This window comes from Caenorhabditis briggsae (genome assembly GCF_000004555.2).
Source record: "Caenorhabditis briggsae complete genome, chrI, whole genome shotgun sequence".
NCBI classification, from domain to species: Eukaryota; Metazoa; Nematoda; class Chromadorea; order Rhabditida; family Rhabditidae; genus Caenorhabditis; species Caenorhabditis briggsae.
Window position 1 is genome coordinate 11,448,323 of NC_013489.2, and position 21,829 is coordinate 11,470,151.

Sequence of the window (21,829 nt, forward strand, 5' to 3'; positions counted from 1 at the left end):
TCGAAACGTCGCACTTTCGAAACGTCGTACTTGCGAAATAAATCGAAAAATGTGTGAAACAGTTTCAATTATTCAAAACTCCGTTCGAATAACCATTTAAACACACAAGTTTTTGTTTTTTGTTTCATGCAAAAAAGCGCAAAGCTATTAATTTCGAAACGTCGCGAAGCCCTTTTCCGAGCTCGAGCCATCAAACACAAAACACAGAATCAATAAATGAGTTTTCATTTCTCAATATGAGCAATGTGCAATATATACAAGCATTAATCAACCGGGAGCGAATTCTTCGGGGAGCAATAATATATGACACAGTAGGATGGCGTTAGTGTTAGAGGGGTAAGTAGAAAATTATTGGATTCTCCCGTTTAGTGGCATTGAAGGAGAGTCGACGAGTCGACGCATTCGGTGTTGGCGGCAGAGAAGACGGCGTTAGTCTCGGCACATGTGAAGTTGATGAGCTGTCCGGCGGAGCACTGATGGTAGGTGGCGGAGCAGAGGCCATCGGAGAAGAGCCCATTGGTGGAGCAGTCGAATGGAGTGATTGAAGTCTCATCGATGAGGAGGGTATCTGGAAATAAATCGTTGTTCTAAGCAAGGATCTAAAGTAGATGATTTCCTACCTTCGATAAGACACTTCAAGGAAGTCTGTGGGTAATCACAAATGAGAGTTTGCTCGTTGAAGACCAAGCTGGAAGGGCATTCGAAGATGTCGACGTGTCCGTTTTGGCAAGAGAGGACGCGTGGCGAGCATCCGATTGCGTGCAGTCCATTGTCCAAGGAGACACACTCGTTCTCTCCGGAAGCTTCTCCTGAAGCCTCTCCAGAAGCCTCACCCGATCCTTCCCCAGATTGCTCACCGGATGCCTCTCCAGAAGATTCTGAAACAAAATTACTAGGAAGCTAGCCCCCGGGTGTTCACCTACCTTCTCCAGAAGCCTCTTGGCACTCGTTGACAAGATCGTCGTAGTCGCATCTCTGGTTAGCTTGAGAGAACTTGAGTCCGGCTGGGCAGAACATGACGATGGCGCGTCCGTTGGTGCAAGCGGTGAATGAGGAAGAGCACTGTCCGAATGAGAAGTATCCGTCGTCCTCGCAAACTGGAGCTGGTGTTGAGAGTCCGTGGCACTCAGCAACGTCACGTGGCCAGTCGCAGACAAGGATTTCTGGATTGAAGATCAACGAGGCTGGGCAATTCATAACACGAGCGATTCCGCCGGAGCAGGTGAGGAAGTTTGGAACGCAAACTCCGTTTGGATAGATTCCATCGGTCTTTCCGTCGCATGTTGGCTCGAATTCGCCGGATCCCTCACCAGAGTTCTCACCGGAGTTCTCACCGGAGTTCTCACCGGATCCTTCTCCAGAGGTCTCTCCCGATCCGTCAATGATGATTTCACCATTGCACTCATCGACAAGAGCCTTCCAGACGCACTTTTGGGTGGCGACATCGTAGAAGAGTGGAGTTGGGCAGCTGAGGAAACGAGCGGTGTTGTCAGTGCAGAAGAAGTAATAGGTGGTACATCCGCCGGAAGAGTAGGCGCCGTCCTCGAGTCCTTCGCAAACGTTGGTTTCTTCTCCTGATCCCTCGCCGGAACCGGATCCTTCTCCAGAAGTTTCTCCTGAAGCTTCACCAGATCCTTCTCCAGAAGTTTCGCCGGATCCTTCTCCAGATGCCTCACCAGAAGCCTCTCCGGATCCCTCGCAGCCGACGACGTTGTGACGCCAATCGCAGATGAGAAGTGGCTCGTTGTAGATGAGATCGGCTGGGCAGTCCATGATACGAGCGATGCCACCGGAACACGTCAGAAATTGAGACTCGCAGTTGCCGATGGCATACAAACCGTCCAGAGCGTTAGTGCAGTCTGAAAAATACGAACTTTCAATCGAAAATCGATTTGCCGAGATGCGGTTACCTTGAAGAAACTGGCCGCTGGCAACGGTGGCGAGTGCGAGAAGCCCCAAAGCGACGATCGTCTTCATCCCCTGGAAACAAGGATTATGAAGGAAAATCAAGGAAATTTCAGGTTAAACAAGCGAAAAAATAGGCTGAATATCATCAAAAATCACTAGAAAAAACCGGAAACGAAAGAACAAGAGAAATAAGACTGGACGAATGACTGATGACAATGACTCAAGAACGATTTGATTTTCCAAACAATAACAATAACAAACGAAAATTCAGAAATTCCCGCCGAAGATCAAACGGGAAGAGATCAAAGAATTTTTATTGATTTTCAGTGTTTTCTCTGATGTTTTTTAAAGATTTCAAAGTTTTTTCGTTAATTTCCTATATGGTGCATAAAAAACCTGACAAAAATCACCTTTAAAAGCACCTTTAAATTTAGGCCTATTTTTTCAAAAATTGATAATGCGCGCGTTTTTCTGGGTGCAGCAGAGCGCGCTTGCAAGTTCCAAACTAGCGCGAGTTTCGAATTTCGAAAAAATCTTTGAAAAAAAGCTGAAAATTGATTGAAAAAATGATTTATTAGTCAGCAAACTAGAAAAAAATAGAGAAAAAAGAATTAAGAACGACGACAAGGTTGGCAAGCTTCTTGGCTCTTCAACGACTTCAATCCGCACAACTGCTCTTTCGGTGCCTTATTGAAAAGTGTGGCTTTCTTGTTGATAAATCCGTTAGGTGCCTGAAAATGTTTTAAGCTCATACGAATTTTAGACAAAACTCTCAACATCGGCAATGCTTTTCTCGCCTTTTTCATCAGATTCTGCCCTTCATTTGAGTCGGCACACTTTTTTATGCTGAAAAATCAATATTTCTGTTTTTTAAAAGTGGTTTTAAATCTTCTGACTTCAAAGTGACTCCTGCAGCTTCTTCCGAACAATCAATACTTCTTTCTACGCATTTTTCGAGCGACGGGGTGTCTGGATATTCGTTGAAACAGAGAATCGTCGGGAGGAAATTGCCTTTTATGTATTTTTGAGTGCAAGCAGCGTCCAATTCGGTGGAATCGAAGCATAATTTTCTAAAAAATAGTTCGAAATTTTAATTATTCTGGTGGCCGTGGCTGAAGGTCCCAAAACGACAGCTACCGTAAGTTTTAAAAATATTTTTCCATTTTTCACTGCTTGTCGTCGATTTTTTTTGTCATTTTTCTCCTGAAAAGTCGAAAAAATTAACCGAAAACGCATGAAAATCGAGAAAAAATCCACAAAGTACTATTTTTAGGTTACGGTAGTTATCGCTTTGGGACCTTCAGGCCTTTTTGTACCCGGTGTCCGCTTACCTATACCCTTTCTCATCGGTTACCTCACACACCGGCAAATATTGCAGTGTAAAGTTTGCCGGATATGGGTTCAATTTCTTCAAAAAGTTATTCAAATGCTTCAAATAATTCAGTGTCGGATAGACACCTTTCGAAGAATCCGCAATGATCACTTTATCATTACAGGATACTGTAGTAAGGAAAAGAACGGAAATTGAAAACACTAGGTGCATTTTCAGGTGGAAATGACCTTTCGAAAGTGTGGTTTTAGTTTATAAGGAGTTTTAAAAAGTTGTTAGACACTGGAATTGGTTGGAAAAGCGATAGGTTATATGGGAAATGCAAATATTCCGGGATAGTTTATATTGAGTTTTTCAATTTTCCAATTTCCAAGAAACATAAATATTGATACAAAGATCAAAACACAAAAAAAACTGTATAAAACTTTTTCACCATTAAAAAATTATTTTAGGAACAGAGACCATCGTAAATGTTCTTGTGGAAAGCCACTCTATACTCACACTTTGGCTCAATCATCTCGGTTTCTATGAGAGATACCAAAAATTTGTCAACTAATAAAATGTAGCTGATATCATGACAAGCATTTTAACAGTTAACCACTTTTTGTTATCTCTTATAGGAGCCGAGATAATTGAGTTCAAAGTAACAAAGCTTCATGGGCGCCCTCCTTCCTCGGCGCAGAAGCACCCTTGGTCACTTTAATGCGGCGTATCTCGGTTCCCGTAAAAGATATCAACATTTTGTGTATTGATGAAATGTTTGTAAGATTCTGAAAAGCATTTTTTAGGTGAAATACTTTCAATAGCTCTCAAAGGAACCGAGATAATTGAGCTCAAAGTGTAAGCTGCCGATTGGGTTACGCGGTTGCAGCCGGCAAACTTTGAGCTCAGTTATCTCGGCTCCTTTGAAAGATATCAACATTTTTTGTATTGAAATGTTTTTAAAATTCTGATAAGCATTTTATCAGTTGACAACTTTTTGATATCTCTCATAAGAACCGAGATAATCGAGCTCAAAGTGTAAGCTACCGGCTGAGCTACGCTGTTGAAGCCGGCACGGGTTCAATTATCTCAATTCCTGCAAAAGATATCAAAAATTTGTCAACTAGTAAATTGTTTACCATGATATCACTAACATTTCATTCATTAACAGATTTTTGATATCTTTCACAGGAAGTGAGATACATTAGCTCAAAGATACGGTAGTATAGGAGCGTTCCATTGGAGCATTTGCGATATTTAAGTCACAGTGACAGTAATTGATTGTTCGAGAAGGGTTGGTATTTATAACGTTATTATTACAGAAAATTTTTTTTCTAATTCAACAAATTAACAAAATTAAAAATAATAAATTGTGGATTTGACAAGAAAGATGACAAAATTTTCATTGCCACGACTGTGCTCCAGTCTCAGCACCCCATTTATCTGCCACCCTGATCTCTTATCAAGATGAAACGATGCTATAAATCCCCGGAGGTTTCTGGAAAACTCCACTCAATGTCGAATTTGCCAAAAACGCTCAACTGGCGCTCAGTCTCAAGCGATATCGGTACAACAAAAGTGTCGTTGAAAGCGGAAAATAAACGACTCAGAATGCAGACAATGGTAAGGACTCTGGAGGATCCGAGATAGCTACAGCAACCCATCGTTTGCAGCTATTCGTTGTCCTCTTCGCTCTTCTTCTTCCTGTCACTCAACAAGCAAAGTTGTCTGACTTTATAGACACGTATGTCAATGACATCGACCTCAGCTCTATGAAAACATGCGTTTTCTTGGGTGGCGAATCTATCGATCTAGTGGATCCTGGAGACGTGGATAAGGGACACAAGTGTACTGTAGACCTTCCTACTGTATCTGACGATGAAGTGAGTTTAGATTCTAAACTTTAGAACCAGATGAAGATAAATTTGATCCTTTGATTTTAGCGTCATGCAAAGGAAGTTTGTTCGAGCCGAATTCCCTACTACATTACTGCTGTCAAACATGGCAAAAGGACTAAATGCACATTCCGTAACTGATTCGAAATTAATCCTAAGTTTAATTGTTCTAATTTCCAGAAATCAATTTGAAATGCAAAAACGAAGGATACCAGCAGATCCACGGAAAGTGTTATAAGGTGACAAAGGCTAGATTCACTTGGCAAGACGCTCAATCCGCCTGTCATAATGAATTTGTGAAAGATTTCAAACCTCAAGTGGCCAATTACTACTATTCCGGACTACAAAACTACTTATGGGATATCACTGGCGTCTATGATGCATGGGTATCTGTTCCAGAATTGAAAGACTATTTTGAAAATCCTGGCAACTATAAAGCATTCTATGTGGACGCGGGAGCATACAAGTATGATGCCAGATCGGGCGATCTCCTCCTGGATGATCCCAATCAGAAGCATCAAGTTCTTTGTGAGTACACTCCTCCGATGACAAGAGCTGAGATGTTCTACCTGGCCAATGTGTACAGTGAAATCTATCCAATTGAAGTGTTTGCTGGTGGGGCCATTATTCCTTCTGCGAATATGGATACGTTAGTTGATTGGCTTCCATCTCTCTTTTCTTACATCATTTCTTACAGTATCCAACAAGTCGGTCCGTTCGGAAAAGTAGAACATTTCAGTACTAAAGTCTTCGATGAGAAATGTCTGTCAATTGGAAGAATCTTCAATGTGGAAAGTTATCCAATCACGGCATTGGAAGAGGAGTTTAATGATGTTAAAGATCATTTAACAAGTCAACGATTCTTTTTGACTAATGCTTACAAGAATGAGTGAGTTTCCGTGGGTTTCAATTATGCCATCGGGCGACTGTTCTAGCTTTGCCCCCGTGGCTCAGGAGAGCTCGTATTTCTACATGAGGATGCAAAATGCTTTTTGATCTTTTTTGAAGGGGGAGGTTTTCTTCACGTGTATTGTTCCTAGTTTCTGTTTTCTGATTCTCAGGACAACAATATTATATTTTTCTGTGACATTTCAAAAAAAAATGAGGGAGATAAAAAAAGGAACGTGGATCCACAGTAGTGCGACTGAAGCAATTTAGTGTGGATTCGAATATATTCCCATCAAAACTAGAAGAGGAATATGTCGGACTTTTTTCAGATAGCAACCCTTCCCCCGGAACTCTTGTTCGTCCTTAGAAGTACTTTCAGCCTTTAAAAAATTGGCTTAGCGCCCTAAATCAGCTGACATCTAGAAGCAAGGCTCCCTGCGAAAAATTCTCTCTAACGTTCATTTTTTTCAGACAGCAATGATATGTACATTTAAAAAAAACTACAGATTTTTCAAGAGAACACAAACTTTAGGAAGAATAAAATAATTTTCAGAATGTTGAAAAATTACCAAAATCTGAATACCTAGGAAGAAAAAATAATTTTTCCTCTTCCTAGCGACATTTTTGTGTTAAATTTTGAATTCGAATTCTGGTCATGCAAATTTTTTGAATTTGGCACCATTTTTCGGAGAGCCCAATAAAAGGGAAGGCCTATAATTTTTTCAAAAAATGTGAAAAATTCCAGTCAAAAAGTACTGAAATTAGTGGAAATCAGTAAGATTTTCACATTTTTCGGTGAAAATTTGTTTCAATTTTTTTGTTTAAAATCATAGGTTTAGGCAAAAACGCATTGTTAACCTTCCACTGGGACACCTTAATTTTGGCGCCAACTTCAAAAAGTATCCCAATTCAGAAATCATCCTCGGAATTCCAAAAATTTCTGAAATATTAGAAATTTAGAATATTCTTAAAATCAAAAGAAATACATTTTTTAGAACCAGAAACTCAGAAATCTTGATTCTAGTATACCGTATTTCCTCTAATAGAAGCCCACCTCCATTTGAAGCCCACCCCGCGAGGTTCATCGAAAAATAGAAGCCCACACTCCAAGCACATGGGCTTGTATTAGAGAAAATACGCTGATTGAAAATTCAATAATTGATTGAGTAATTGATAATTGAATAATTGATTGAGAATTTTTGGAACTGTGATTTTAGAACTCGACAATTTCTCGGAATCTCAGATTTTTTAAATTTTAGATTTTTTTCCCGGAATTCCAGAATTCCTGAATTTGAGGATCTTGGAATCTCAGGATTTCATAAATTCGGAATTTTGAAATTTAGAATTGCATAATGAAAATTTCGAATTATCCAAAACACAGAATTTCAGAATTCTTAACTCCCGAATTGTAAAATTTCGGATTTTTTTTGAATCAATTTTTTTTGAAAATTGAAAAATAGAGGCCCATGGGCTTTTATTAGAGGAAATACGGTAAATTATTAACACTTTTCAGAAATTCACACTCATTGAAATTTTGAGAAAGAAAAGGAATTATTCACATTTTCACGTCAAAAAAAGGAAGTTATTTATATATCAAAAACAACGAAGATTTTTTCCGATCGAATAGCGTACTGGTTTACAAGACGGTGTGTGAAGCGATAGACCCGAGTTCGATCCTCGCTCGAAGCACCGGATTTTTGAAGGGGCGGAAAGGGCCAAAAATGCCCAAAAAGCCCTTTGCATCTTCATGTAGAAATACGAGCGCGCGTGGCTCAGTCGGTAGCGTCACCGCCTCATCAATGTTCGTCCCACATGTTCAACTCCTCGAGAGGCTTAATGAACAAAATTTCAAGATAGTTCTCTTTTCAAGCCCAGCGATAATATCGAATGTTTCGAAAATTATAAAAATTATAGCGATTCTGAGAAAAAAGATATCAGAAAAAAAAATGAAAAAAAAAAGAAAAAGAAATTCAGAAATTCAAACATTTGAAAATCCAAAAATTCAGAAATTCAGAAATTTCGAAATTCCGAAAGTTGGAAAACTAAATCCTAAAAGTCCAAAATAAAATTTTCTGAAAACCAATGTCAGTGCAAACTTCTATCTAAAAACTTACCTCCGTGCAATCGCGCTCCACAGGCCAGCGGGTTTTTATAATTAAATGAATAAGTCAAAAACTTTTCAGTGGATGCCATAAGGGAGGCTACCGACAAGTCAACCACGACGGAAAGGCGTACCAGGTTTACAAGAAAGGAAAAAACGACAATTCTCAAAAAGGAGATTTTTGCGATGCTCACAGTTTCAGTCTCCACCAGACTGGACGATATCCAACGATGGCTTCAGCGAGGGCTCCAGTTCTGTGCACACTTCGTTAGTAACCCTATGTGATGCTTTTTTATAATATGCGTAATTGATTTAGACACATTCAACTGGAACCACGGAGCATGTCCTGCAAGACCAAAATGGAGTTCCAAACCGGTCACATTCAAAAGAGCATACAACACAGTGTTCTGTCACTACGTACGTTTGTTTTTGATGTTTTAATTCTGGAACTGTTCATATATTTTCTTAGATTAACGACAATACTCCTGCCACAAATCACGAAGCACAGAAACGCTGTGAGGAGTTCGGAACTGGACTCACTGGTTTCGACTCGGCGGAAGAGTTTGAAGCTGTCAGAAAAGAGTGTGAGTATCGTCAACAGGAATTATCGATAAAATCGTTTTCAGTGAAGCCACAATACCCGCCAGGAGAAGGCGAATATTACCCAAGAACTCCGTATAGGTTGTTGTCGTCGGGAACAAGAAAAGTAAACGGAATATCGCAACAGGTAATAGATTGAAACATACAAAACATACTCATTTTATCCATTTAAGGTGGATGATCACTACTGGCTTGGAGGTGTCTCTCCGTGTGAAACGCATTGTTTCGAGAGAACAGGAGAGAGAGAAATCGCCGGTTGGAATGATGCTGTTGCTATCAATAATTCATTTCTGAACACTTACAATCACAATGGATGGGCTTGGAAAATTGACGGCAAACAGTTTGTATCATTCCGTACTGACAATAATGCATTCCATGTTCAGTAGGTTTTCCTTCATATTTCTTCCCGTCATTCTAGCTTTTCAGTAAGCCCCCTAACCCTTATACGTACATGTTCTTTGTCTGTGGTGTTAGTGCTCCTCTGGAACGTTCTGAAAAGCAGAGAGGCAAAGTTTAGTGATCTGCATTGAGAATCCTCGGTTTTTTCTGGTTTTGAATGAAGTTTTTGATTTGGTGTATTACTGTAATTGTTTGTCATAATCCTATGCAGTACCGATTTTGAAGGTAGAAGGGTCTATCAAATGCATTCTGGGTGATCTTTCTATGGATCTACAGTACCCGTCAATAAGATATAAAAAGCCATTTCGACCATTTTCAGGAGTGTGGAGCTCGGTTGTCAAGGTTTTGATTTTTTGAGAATTTTGGAGGGTGTAGAACAGACATAGATTGAAAACTTCGCAGTCACAGAATTTTTCGAAAATTCCAAAATTTTCAGCCATTTTCCGTTTTCTGAAAGACATCTGTTTTTATTGTTTTCAGCAGAAAAACAGACCAAGAAGAGGTGTCTTTGAGAAATAGGCAAAACACTGAAAAACTAGGAATTTTCAAAAAATTCTTTAAATGCAAAGTTTTCAATCTAGGACTGTTTTACACCTTCTTGAAAAAAAGAAAGTTCACTCCAAAAACCACGAAACTAAAGCATTTCTCAACCAATTGAATTATTGCCCGAACGCCATTAAAATTTTCGATAAAAGTTCTATTTGGTTTCCTTTGGGAAGTCTGAAAAGAAGATTTATTAGATATTAAAAGAAAATCCAATTTATCTCGATTCCTGTGGAATTTATGAAAATGTTGATAACTGATAAATTGTTTATCATAATATTAGCACTATTTTATCAGTTGACATATATTTGATATATTGCATAGGAACCGAAATAAATTGGCTCAAACGCGACGGAGTGCGGGCTCTTTTAAAAGCCAACATTTATAACTTACCTTTGATGAGTCTGATCCCCTAGAATTTGTAGTGACAATTGAAAAGTGGATTTTTTTGAAATTCTCAGAAGCTCGGAAAACCAGCTTGCGTTATCAATCTGTTTGATTGGGTCTGGAATTCTATATCGTGCATTTTCTTTTAAAAAACCACAATCCTGCTCTCAAATGTTAAAACATTCAGATTCCATCAGGAGAAGTTGTCCATTTTTTAGCGTTTCAAAATCTGGTTATCATGATCTCCAGGTTATGAATTTACCGAATATGATATTCTCCCAAGCTTTCCATCATCTGGAGGATTGATCTGAAATTTTCAATTTTCATTTTACTAATAAATAAATTTATGAGAGAATTCACCAAAAAATTATTACAGAGTTTCATTTAATCAATGTTATTACTAACCAGCCTGTTCTCCGCGTCTCAGGCGCTTCAAACAGCTAACTGGTCGGCGTGATTTGACCTTTTGTTCGTTGCTTCGCGACTCACTCTTTTTTTTAATGTCACGTCAATTTCTATTTAATTTTCAAGCTTTTCAAAATTCGAGGACAAACTGAAAGAGAGAGAGAGAGAGAGAGAGAGAGAGAGAGAAACAAAGAGACGCAACTTCATTTATTTATTATAAGGATGATGACTAAAAACTATTTAAAAAACTGAAATTTTGAAGAGATCTCAAGGAAATGTGCAGAGAGTGAGAGACTTAGAAAAATAAAAAAAATAAAAAATGACACATACAGGGTGGCTGAAAAGTATTGAGACACTTGTTTTTTGTTGTATTTTCAAAAATGGAGTTTCAACAAAAGAACCAGATTTATTTTTTCAACAAATGATAGTAATAGAAAAGATATCAGAGGAGATATTCGAAGTTTGAGCCTTCGGCCTTGATGCACGCCTTCAAACGAGCTGGAACAGAAGCGACGGTGCGCCGGAGGTAGTCATCGTCAAGATCATCCCATGCTTTGAGCAAAGCGGCCTTCAGTGAATCCACATTTGGGTGCGATCGAGCCATCACCTTTTCCTCCAAATATCCCCAAACGGAAAAGTCGAGTGGATTCAGATCGGGCGAGGAAGCGGGTCACATGTCCTTGCCCCAGTAGCCAGGGAAATGAGCGTCGAGAACAGCTTTCGTGGATTTCGAGCCATGGGACGGGGCCCAATCTTGTTGAAGAATGAAGGGTTGCTGGCCAAAGTGGCTAGTGACCCACGGACGTAAAACATCCATCAACACCAACATTTGGTACACATCCGAGTTGATTTTCACATTTCTATCAATGAAAACCAATGGGACTTTACCTTCCGACGTCAATCCAGCCCACACCATCACTGACTTTGGAAAAAGTCTCTTGTAGGCCAGACGACGTTTTGGGGACTTTGCTTCGTCCTTTGACAACAATTGCCGAGCATTCTGTCGGTTCGGAAGCGGCTCAACCGTAAAAATTTTCTCATCAGTCCAAATGACTTCAGAGAGGCGGCGCACCTTGAGTGCGTCGAGCAACTTTTTCGCTTTTTCGAGCCGATTCTTCTTGGACTGTTCTGTGAGGTATTGGCCACGAAGGAGCCGATAACTGTTCAGACCCAAGTCTTTGTTCACAATGGATTGAACCGATTGTCTTGAGATTCCGAGCGATGAAGCCATTTGGTTCATGCTGACCGCATCATTTCGTGTGATTCTCTTCTTGATGATGCCACGAGTCCGGCGAGTGTTGACACTACGAGGTCTTCCGCTTTTCTTAAGCTCCAACACATGTCCTCGATCTTTCAATTGTTGCACAACTCGATAGACAGTTGCTCTCGGAAGAAGAAGTCTTCGAGCGATGTCACCGGTGGAGATGCCGTCGTTGAACAGCTTGGCAATGGTTTGGCGATGAGGAGAAGCTCGCATAACTTTGTGAAGAGATAAAGTGATGGGAAATGGCTCTAATGTCGGCTTATATACGCTCCCTATTTTCGAAAATACGATTGGCACGGTGCCAAGAGCCATCATAACAAGTGTCTCAATACTTTTCAGCCACCCTGTACAGAGAAAAAGACACAATTAATGAAAAACACATTATTAAATTATTTAAACCAATTAAAAAAATCCCGTTACTCCACAACTACAACCGCTGATGCTACTTTGTTATGAAGAAGTGGTGGCTCTTCCATGAATCTCTTAATCAAACTAATACGCAATTCTTGATTCATTTTGCTAATGTCATCCTCGAGAAGATCCTTGAGCAATGGCAAGCTGTCGACACGTTCTATGACCAAGTACTGAAAAATTATTATTGAAACTTTAAAAAACCCCTAAAATATTTCTCACCCCTAGCTCCAGCAAGTTGAATCGATTTGCCAATCTGAATTTTTCAGGCAAATCCATCTCCGAAGTGATAAGAAAATCCTCACAGGGTTTGAAGACAACTGATGCTTCTAGGCTCGCGGCTAAAACAAGAAGAGCTTCCACATTGTGTTCTGAAAGTCATAGAAATCATTTAGAACATATGAAAATGTTAACAAACCCTGAATAACACCAGATTCGTTGTAGATGAGCTCCAGAAAGTCTTGGAATACGTCAGAAGTGACGTCGTGCAATTTTAATGAAGGAATACTGCCTTCTTCTGCTTGTACGGGAAATTGTTTGAAGAAGAATGGAGAGTGGGTTTTAAGGATCTGAAATATTTCGACCTACAGTACCGGCTAAACTAATAGTTAACCAAAAATGTAAATTTACCTATTTTCAGCTGAAAATAGCCAAGTTTGGACTTTTACAAAATAGAGTAGATTTTGTTGGAAAAAGCTAACAACTTGCAGATTTACTAAACAAAAATAGAGCTTCAATTTTGTAGTCGTAAACTTTTTGGTACAAAATCACCCAGATGAGATATAACGCTTTAAACCAACCAAGTACTAATTCCAAATCGTGACACTTTTGACTCATAGTCAGTTGGGGGAACTTATACAAAAAATTGCCAACTACAAAAGTAAAACTCTATTTTTTTAGTGGTCCTGAACGTTATCTGGCTATTCTCCAAAAAAACATTACAATACTTTTTTACAACCAAAAACTAATAAATCTATCGTACTCTTCAATAGAAGCCCACACAAACCATTCACTTTGAGCTTAATTATCTCGGTTCCTGTGAGAGATATCCTAAAATTGTCCACTGATAAATTATTTATCATAAAATTACCAACATTTTATCAGTTGACGCATTCTTGATATCTCTTACACGAACCAAGATAATTGAGCTCAAATTGCATGTATACGGTGGGCGCATTAAAGGCATACTGTAGCTTTAGGCATGAGAATTGAGACGCTTTCCCACTGCTCATTTCTTAAAAAGTGACTCACAAACTTGTCCACATAAAACCTGGTCTCCTCCACTTCCACCGTAGCATTTGAAAATTGAATGTTGGTCTCATCAAACACCTTTAGAATCGCCTTCATTCTTCTCATTCTTCTGATTGTGATATCAAATTTTACAGGTAAACCAGCTGAGGTGACATAGCCGTTTGGACCCAAAAAAGAACTCCATCGCATTCCAGATAACTTGAATCCGGCAACTCTGGATTTATGGCTGGCTTTGAATCGAAATTGCTTATTTTTAAGTGTTTTATGAGTGTCATTCGGGCTGACATCAACCGAACACTCGTAGTCAATCGTCCAATCGGTGCGTTTTTTAAATTCAACACGCACCGAAATGAATGTGTGATCTTCGTCTTCTCGTTTGATGTACAGGCTCCTAGAAATATTAAATTTCTAAGATTTTTTTCGTTTGAATTCAAATGGCTCACCATGGTACTCCAAAAAACTTTTTGACCGGCGATTTTTTGGTTTCTCCAACGTCCATATTGGCAACTGGGAAGCAGTGCTCCAAAATGAAGTGACGACCTTCTTTGTTCATTTTTTTGATTCTGCAACATTTTTAATTTTTTTCTTGAACTTGAAAAATGAAATTTGAAGCAGATACGGGGTGCCTAGACCCGTAAATTGATCTTAAAATAACACATATAAACTTTGAGCTCAATTATCTCCGTATCTGTAAAAGATATCAAAATGTTGCCTACTGATAAATTGTTTATCATAATATGAGGAACATTTCATCAGTTGAAACAATTTTGATATCTTGCACAGGAACCGGGAGAAATTAGCTCAAAGTTGATAGGTGCCCTTCTATTACAGGTTTCATACACGGTGAAATAATCTGGAAGATTTTAATAGACTAAATGAAAAGCCCGCTCAACTTAGACATATATATTATATTTTTTTTTTAATGAGGCCAGACACAAAAGTCTACGGAGTTTTCTTGGAGCGAGAATATGTATTCTGACGGAAAATCGTGCGATTGCGACCAATGCGCGCTACTTGACGAGCATTTTTTTTTTCAATATACACTAGATTTCTTCACTGTTTGGCAATTACTCCCGACTTTTTCTAGTTATTCGGCCATTCTAGGATGTCGCCGCATGAAAACAGAAAAAAAAAACGAAAACGCACAAATGGGAATCGAACCCGCGATTGATAGACAAGCGCGTTCACCTCTACACACAGGTCCTGGGCGATGATGCGCATAAAGGACTCGATCCATATGCGATCCTCTAGAAGTCCGTTTGACACATATCGCGAACAACGAGCTGCGATGAGTCTCATATGTGTGCAATGCGGGAGAGGCTGAATCGAGTGTTCCGAATGCGCGCGTATCCTAGATGGATTCTGGGTGGGTGGGCGATATGTGCGATATGGGTCTGATACGGTAGGCCGACTACAACACTCCGAAATCCCGGATGCGCCCATTGTTTACCGTAAATCCACACCGGGAACTTTGTCAATTTTTCGTCAATTCGAGCCTACATTTCTGGTTTTTCGATTATTCCTTCGATGTTTTTTGTGAAAAAGAATTATGGCAGACTAAAAAATCGCTGAATTCTTGCAGGAACATGTCTTTCACTCGTTAATTGCTATGTTTTTCGCCAAAATAGGTGATATGAGATTTTTTATTTCACTTTGTAATTATTGTAAAAATCGTATTTTCAGGTGGAATAAAAGGTAAGTTAATAAGTATACAATAATTACAAAGTGTAAATTATAAAAATTTTCAATTTTTCATGCAATTTCAAAAAAAGTGAAAGTGAGACATATTTTTTAAACAAATGAAAAAAAACAATTTTTAGCGATTTTTTTCCCATTTTGTTCTGTTTTTGATTGCATATCAAATTTAAATAGAAACTGCCCTAAGTCTTTTTCAAAACCAAAACATTGACTTCCGAAAAATCAGTAATATGTCGTTCAAAATATAAAAGAATATGGAATAATAAAGGAAAAGTACGAAATCGGAAGACCTGAACAAAATCACATCACAATAGAACTTAACTGATACTTCTAGGAACCCCCAACCAACGTTTTAGTTCATTTCATCGAGTGCCAGCAAGCCAGGCGAGGAGATGCTTTGCGGCGGTGGTGTGCCCCATATGCCCCGTATATGCCCCATACCGGCGTCCTTTCCCTGTACCCAATTCATCGGCGCGTCCTCCGTCGCCCATCCATTATGCGTATGCGCGCCCAGGACCTGTGCACCACAGGCGGGCTTGTCGTCTACTGCCACTAAAACGATTATGAAACGAGGAGTCGGCGCCGCTTGGAAGAACGGTCGCTTTCTCGCTTGTACCGTAACAGAGAGTTATGGTTTGGTGTCCATTGTTATTTTCTGACTGTACTGTGCCATATATCAGAAAACTAGAATTTTGAAAATTTTCATGTCTGGCCTCCTTTAAGGTTATAAGAAATTAAAATTTTCTTATGAACTTAACTTTGACCTTGCAGAATAACTCACCAAAAAGATCCAAACTCAAAACCTTGTAACCAATTTCTAAATCACTGAAAATCGTATGGAAAAAAATTAAAAGAGAGTATATATAAGCAGATATTTTAGGGAGTTAAAACCCAGGAAACATTGATAAATGTGAAGAAAAATTTCAAAAATATAAGAGTTTTATTATGATAAAAGCTATTTAAATCCATTGAATTGAGAGTTGGACCTTCCAGTAAAAAATGGTTGATAATGTGAATGGGAATTAGTGGACATTTTTACAGAAATGGATCAAAGGGTATTTTAGAAGGCAAGTTATAATATTGCAAGACAGGGAATTGAACTTGACACTGTAAAAAACAATGCAACTATATTATCATCTACTGAGCAGGTGTTTCACCGTGTTTTAATATCGTCTAAATGAAATGCGTGCGATAAACGTAATTCTACAGTATAATTATCGTTTGGTCTCGACTCGAAAGCTTCAAGTTGAACTGCTGAGTCGCTAATTTCTTGGAAACATCCGGAAACAACACCGTGGTTCTCCCCGCAGCACCTCCATTCTATCCAATACTTTTCTCGACATTATATAATTTTTACTTCGAAGAACTTTTTCGAAGAGGAAGGACTCGAGAAATTTGGCATCAGTAATTCGATCAACCAACGAATCCTGAAAATTGTTGATGAGTTTAGACGAATCAGATTCTCACCTGTAGTTCTTCCAAATGATAATCGTTCGAAAGATTGAGTTTTTCTCTCATCTTAATGTTACTCTCGGCATTTAACAAGTAATGTTCGCATTTTTCAAGCACAGTTCGAGCTCCACAGAAAAAGGCGAAAGAAAGAATGCGTCCAATGTTGTGGTCTGTAAAAAACCACAGATCAACGATGTAACTTTTTTTCGTTTTTGGTTACCCATGATAGATCCTGGCACGGCATGTAGAACTTCTAGAAAGTCTTGAAAAATTGTTGGATGCACACGGTATACTTTTAATCTATCAGGTTGGGTCTTGTAGAACAGTTTAGGACACTGGCTGAGCAGATACTGTAACTTTTCAAATCATGGGCAGCATATTAAAACAAACTCACTGATTTAGACACATAAAACTCTTCTTCTTCAACCTGTACTATACAATCTGAGCATTCGGAATTCGAAATATCAAAACGTTTCAAAGGTCCCTTTAACCCATTCGTATGGTGGACATTTATGACGACGCGAAGAAGTAGAGACCCTCCATCGGCCATCGAAATAACTTCACTCAAAGGAAGAGAAAACTTAGCTCCAATACTTGGATCTTCTGCTTCTACTTCAATCGTTTTCCTGATGGATTCTTCTAGACAATGTCTCGTCCGTTTACCGTTCCATTCAAAACGCCAAGTAACATTTAATCCAATCTCGTTTATAACTCGATCATAAAAATGTAACGAAAAATTCATTTGATCACCATCAATTGTTCCTTCGTGTGCGCTGAAAAATTTTTTAAAATTAAAAAAAAACGTATTTTTTGTAATCAATTGTTTGAATTTTTGTTCTATTGGCTAGTACTGAATTAGGCATCATTATATTTACTTTAAAACCCAAAATTCGTACACTTTCAACTAAAAAAAACACAAGTTTTCGCACAATTGATATGAAAGAATAAAGTCTTGAAAAATGATAAAAGTAGTTGGAAACTCAAAAACTTGTTTCTGTTGCTTTGAGCTCAATTATCTCGATTCCTGTGAATGATATCGAAAAATTTTCAACTGATAAAATATTGACCATAGCATCACTAATATTTTCTCAGTTGACAAATGTTTGATATCTTTTACATGAATTGAGATAATTGGATTTAAAGTTTACGGTTTGGGTGCATTGAACGCTGCTCTAAATAGTTTCAAATTTTCCACCTTTTTCAGACTCACTAAACAAATCCAGCATGGAAAAAAATTCTGTCAAATGCTTTCGGTTGCTGCTGACTTCGGACATGATCATACTCCAGCAATTCCACTTGGTCTCGCAAGCCAATCATTATTCGTTTTTCCATTTCTGAATGCCTGAAGAAAACTTTGAAATATGAATGAATAACGTTAATTGTATTTGAATGAACAGATATTTTCGGGAGTTGCAACCCGGTAAAATTTAAAATATAGGTAAAGAAGAGTCGAAAAAAATATGAGACCGTTTCATTTTAATCAGAGATTTGAAGCATTGAAAAATGTTATGGAATTCGTTAAATATCACAGGAAATGTTATCAATGTTATCAACACAAAAAATATATGAAACAGAAAGAACCAAATAGTTTGTTTAATTCAAAAAAAAAAAGATTAAGTTGGAGATCAATTTCTATTACATATTGGTGTCCGAGTTGTTCTCGAAGACACATCAAGTTTTTCCCGAAGAGCTGCAACTGCTTGTTCACTGAATCCATAGTTTCGCTGAACCATACAATACGCTAAGTCCTTCGAAACTTGGCTCACACACCAATTCTGAAAACTCCATATGTATACAATTACCATTAAAACTACTGTTATTGGAGGGCCCATATATCTCGGTTCCTGTGAAAGATATCAAAAATTGATCAACTGATAAAATATTTGTGATAATACGACAAACATGTCATCAGTTGACCTCTTTTTGATACCTTTGACAAGAAGTGAGATATGTGAGCTCAATCTTGACAGTATGGGGGTCATTTTATTACGGGTTTTGTATATTAGAAATGCCTCTCCCTAGAAAATTGCCCTTTTTTGCAGTTTTGCACATTAGAAAAAAATCTGGTGAAGCGATATTTTCGTTAAAAAATATGTAGGTGTCCATTAATTGTAAATAAGAGTTGATCAAAATATCCGCAAGCGTTTTTCGAATAAAGAAGTTCGCAAAAATACAGTAAACCGTTAACTTTGAGCCCATTTATCTCGCTTCTTGTGAAAGATATCAAAAATTATAACAAATAAAATATTGGTGATATTATGATAAACATTTTATCAGTTGACCACTTTTTGATATCTTTGACAGGAAATGAGATATGTGAGCTCAAAGTTTGATGTTGGAGATGACATTCTATTAGAGAGTTTACGGTTGATGGGTCGGCTCTTCTTTTTTATTTTCACAACAATGTGACATCCCTTCTAAAAATTCAAATACTCACCTCAAGATCTAAGAGATCAAACTCATTAGCCAACTGAAACTTCATCTTCAACAAAATTATGTTTTTCTGTTTCATTAGAAAGAGCTCGCATTGTCTTGTCACTGTTCGTGCTTTCCATAGCTTGGCTAGTCGGAGCAGATAAATAACGTTGTAGTCTGAAAATGATTTTTTATCTTTCTAGTCATTCTGAATATCCTACCCATGATGACATCTGGAACCAAATACAAAACTTCCAGAAATTCTTGAAATAGTGACGGATCCAATTCGTTTGTGATCCATTCTTTGGTGATGTTCTCTCGAGTAAATTTCTCATGGAGTACTGGGCAATGTCCAGTTAGATACTGTAATCAATTGTAAACTTGGAGGAGGGCATAACCTAAATAAAGCTCACCTTTTTCGAAATGTAAAACTTCTCTCCTTTGGCCTCTACTACAAAATCCGAGCATGATGCGTTGGACTCACCAAAATCTTTTGATATAAATTTTTCGATATGTGCAATATTCAGCGATATTTGAATATTAACACTGGCTCCAGTGTCTCCTGCTTGCATGACATTTTCCACTAAATGTGTTTGTTTGCAACCGAGTTGACCCGCCTGAACCTCGTCATGAGCAATCGAAAGATTGCCTAGCTTGTCTTCTTCATTATCTCCGAATGAAAAGCTTGCACTAAGTTTGATAAGACAATTTTCGGTAAAGTTTCCGATCACTCCAAACTCAACTTTGTCATTCAGATGCCTCCATTTAAGCAACCTGTAATAATTGAAAATAATTATGTTCTAAAAAATGCCCATTTTATATATGCACTTTGAGCTCAATTATCTCAATTCCTATGCAAGATATGAAAAATCTGTCAACTGATAAAATATTGGCGATATTATGATGAACAATTTATTAGTGGGGCACTTTTTGATATCTTTTGAAGGAACCGATATAATTAAGATCAAAGTTTGCAAGTATGGTGGTGAGGCAAACAGCCAACAGCGTGCAAGCGCGCTAGACGATATGTGCACTTTGAGTTCATCTTGGTGCTCATAAGAGATATCAAAAGTGTGTCAACTGATAAAACGTTGGTGATTTTATGATAAACAATTTATCAGTTGACAAATTTTTTATATCTTTTGAAGGAACCGAGATATTTGAGCTGAAGCGCATACATGAATGGCAGGCTTCTATTAGATCATTTACGATGAAAATGAGCAATTTAAAGGCTCACCATGACAACCCATGTGAATCTGTGTATGTTGTTCCTCCGTCACTTTGCATTAAAACCAGAGTGACACTCGTTTTCCAGGACTCTATTCTCTCTGGAATTTCCATTTCTAAAAAATCTGAAAACCAGCTATCAGAGATTGTTAAAATTGATTTTAAAGAATGATCAGGGAGTTGAAACCCATTTTCAAGAAAAAAACAAATTAAAAAATAACTTTTGGTTTAATGAATATTGTAACCGAGAACTGAAACCATGAAATCATTTTTATAAGGGCAATTCGTCATTTTATAAGTCAAAATATCAAGTTAAAAAGAAAACTGTTTGACCCTCTCCAGAATCTTAATTGTGAATTCTGGTTTCAACAGCTCAACTGACGCTGGTAATGCTTCTTTGAGCGTATGGGCACTGCACACAAGCGTTAAAGTTCGATCCTGGGAAAAATTCAAGTTAAAAAAAAATTGGAAATAGAAAAAAAACATACCTGCATCTCTTTTGAATCATATTTATTAGCCAAATGAGTATAGTATTTCTGATTAATGTTGTGTTTGTTCTTTTCAATAAATGCGAAGAGTCTTCTGGTTGCTGTTTCCGTTCCCAAGTAATCGGCTAGATCCAAAAGGGCCTCCAAGTTAAACACTGAAAGTTTGTAAAAGGTTTTTTTTTGGAACAAATTAGGCATGCAAAGTTTGGGGCAATTAATTCGGAAGGTACAGCAATTTTAGGGGCATTGGGGTACAAAGCAATTTATGGGGTACATAATCCTCAATTCGGGGATCAGACCTGAAAAATTCGAATTTTAAACCTATAGACTACTTTAAACCCCCTTGCACCCTCCAAATTATGTGCCAGGGTTTGGGCATATTGCTCAACCGTTGCCTGGTTGTTCTAAACTCACTTGAAATGGTATCTTCTCCGTATAGAAGTTCTAGAAGATCTTGGAAGACGTCCGCATGGATGGGTCCACAATCGAAAACGTTTCCACCTGCTTCATTCATAGGAATATTGAACATACTGTTGAGAAATGTGGAATGGGAAGCCATGTGCTGTAAATTTAGAATTTGAAAAGTTTAGAGCTCAAATACCTGTAATAAAAGAGCCCCTACAGTGTCAAGTTTAATGTACCGTATTTGCTATGACAGAAGCCCACCCTATACTGGCATTTTGAGCTCAATTTATCTCAGTTCCAGTCAAAGATATCGGAAATTGGTCAACTGATAACATGTTTATCATGATGTGACCAACATTTTTGCAGTGGACAGATTGTTGATATTTCTCACAAATACTGTGTCAATTGAGCTCAAAGTGATTAACCGTATTTGTTCTCAAAGACGCCCATCATATACCCTTTCAGCTCAATTATCTCGGTTCTCATTAAAGTTATTAAAAATGTGTCAACTGAGAAAATGTCTATCATAATGCAACCAAAACTTTTTTAATTGACAAAACGTCCACATTTTTTTGGAGAATGTGAAACAAATTGGCTCAAAGTTGAGGCCCATAATTCGGAGGGTACAACAATTCGGGGGTACAAGGGGGTACAAAGTAATTTAAGGGTACAAAATCCACAATTCGGGTGTACAAACTGAGCCTTTTTTCCGGTGTTTTGTACCCTCGAATTGATGATTTTGTACACCTAAATTGCTTTGTACCCCAATGACCCCTAAAT

At 38.1% G+C, this 21,829-nt stretch overlaps 8 protein-coding genes across 8 annotated transcripts in view; 1 reads left to right on the top strand and 7 right to left on the bottom strand.

Annotated features, from left to right (window-relative positions):
• Positions 1–365: 365 nt before the first annotated feature.
• Positions 366–1,977, bottom strand: CBG08448 (the record flags this gene model as incomplete). The annotated part of the gene is made up of 4 exons (XM_045241274.1): positions 366–568; positions 621–878; positions 924–1,859; positions 1,911–1,977. 4 exons carry the CDS (start codon positions 1,975–1,977, stop codon positions 366–368), a joined length of 1,464 nt encoding a protein of 487 aa, XP_045093770.1.
• A 542-nt stretch (positions 1,978–2,519) lies between these two features.
• On the bottom strand, positions 2,520–3,104 carry CBG08447 (the record flags this gene model as incomplete). The annotated part of the gene is made up of 3 exons (XM_002640355.1): positions 2,520–2,754; positions 2,805–2,978; positions 3,079–3,104. The coding sequence occupies 3 exons, from the start codon at positions 3,102–3,104 to the stop codon at positions 2,520–2,522; spliced, it is 435 nt and encodes a 144-aa protein (XP_002640401.1).
• Positions 3,105–4,735: 1,631 nt separating this feature from the next.
• Positions 4,736–9,090, top strand: Cbr-clec-119 (the record flags this gene model as incomplete). The annotated part of the gene is made up of 9 exons (XM_045241275.1): positions 4,736–4,843; positions 4,894–5,103; positions 5,164–5,248; positions 5,323–5,764; positions 5,813–6,004; positions 8,187–8,371; positions 8,421–8,521; positions 8,574–8,831; positions 8,878–9,090. The coding sequence occupies 9 exons, from the start codon at positions 4,736–4,738 to the stop codon at positions 9,088–9,090; spliced, it is 1,794 nt and encodes a 597-aa protein (XP_045093769.1).
• A 1,790-nt stretch (positions 9,091–10,880) lies between these two features.
• CBG08445 lies at positions 10,881–11,042 on the bottom strand (the record flags this gene model as incomplete). Its single annotated transcript, XM_002640353.1, has 1 exon — positions 10,881–11,042. The coding sequence occupies one exon, from the start codon at positions 11,040–11,042 to the stop codon at positions 10,881–10,883; it is 162 nt and encodes a 53-aa protein (XP_002640399.1).
• A 311-nt stretch (positions 11,043–11,353) lies between these two features.
• CBG08444 lies at positions 11,354–12,014 on the bottom strand (the record flags this gene model as incomplete). The annotated part of the gene is given in 2 exon segments (XM_045241276.1): positions 11,354–11,510; positions 11,530–12,014. The coding sequence occupies 2 exon segments, from the start codon at positions 12,012–12,014 to the stop codon at positions 11,354–11,356; spliced, it is 642 nt and encodes a 213-aa protein (XP_045093768.1).
• A 104-nt stretch (positions 12,015–12,118) lies between these two features.
• On the bottom strand, positions 12,119–13,917 carry CBG08443 (the record flags this gene model as incomplete). Its single annotated transcript, XM_045241277.1, has 5 exons — positions 12,119–12,286; positions 12,336–12,484; positions 12,532–12,682; positions 13,365–13,755; positions 13,808–13,917. The coding sequence occupies 5 exons, from the start codon at positions 13,915–13,917 to the stop codon at positions 12,119–12,121; spliced, it is 969 nt and encodes a 322-aa protein (XP_045093767.1).
• Positions 13,918–15,414: 1,497 nt separating this feature from the next.
• Positions 15,415–17,846, bottom strand: CBG08442 (the record flags this gene model as incomplete). The annotated part of the gene is made up of 7 exons (XM_045241278.1): positions 15,415–15,516; positions 15,563–15,775; positions 16,376–16,489; positions 16,530–16,684; positions 16,735–16,864; positions 16,909–17,287; positions 17,725–17,846. 7 exons carry the CDS (start codon positions 17,844–17,846, stop codon positions 15,415–15,417), a joined length of 1,215 nt encoding a protein of 404 aa, XP_045093766.1.
• A 293-nt stretch (positions 17,847–18,139) lies between these two features.
• CBG08441 overlaps positions 18,140–21,829 on the bottom strand; it is a gene marked incomplete at both ends in the record, with an annotated part of 5,602 nt that continues 1,912 nt past the window's right edge. Inside the window, 7 exons of the mRNA XM_002640349.1 lie at positions 18,140–18,289; positions 18,952–19,106; positions 19,151–19,292; positions 19,343–19,703; positions 20,539–20,594; positions 20,645–20,799; positions 21,059–21,206. Of these exons, the coding sequence (XP_002640395.1) occupies positions 18,140–18,289; positions 18,952–19,106; positions 19,151–19,292; positions 19,343–19,703; positions 20,539–20,594; positions 20,645–20,799; positions 21,059–21,206 (1,167 nt within the window). The remainder of the gene's footprint in view (positions 18,290–18,951; positions 19,107–19,150; positions 19,293–19,342; positions 19,704–20,538; positions 20,595–20,644; positions 20,800–21,058; positions 21,207–21,829) is intronic.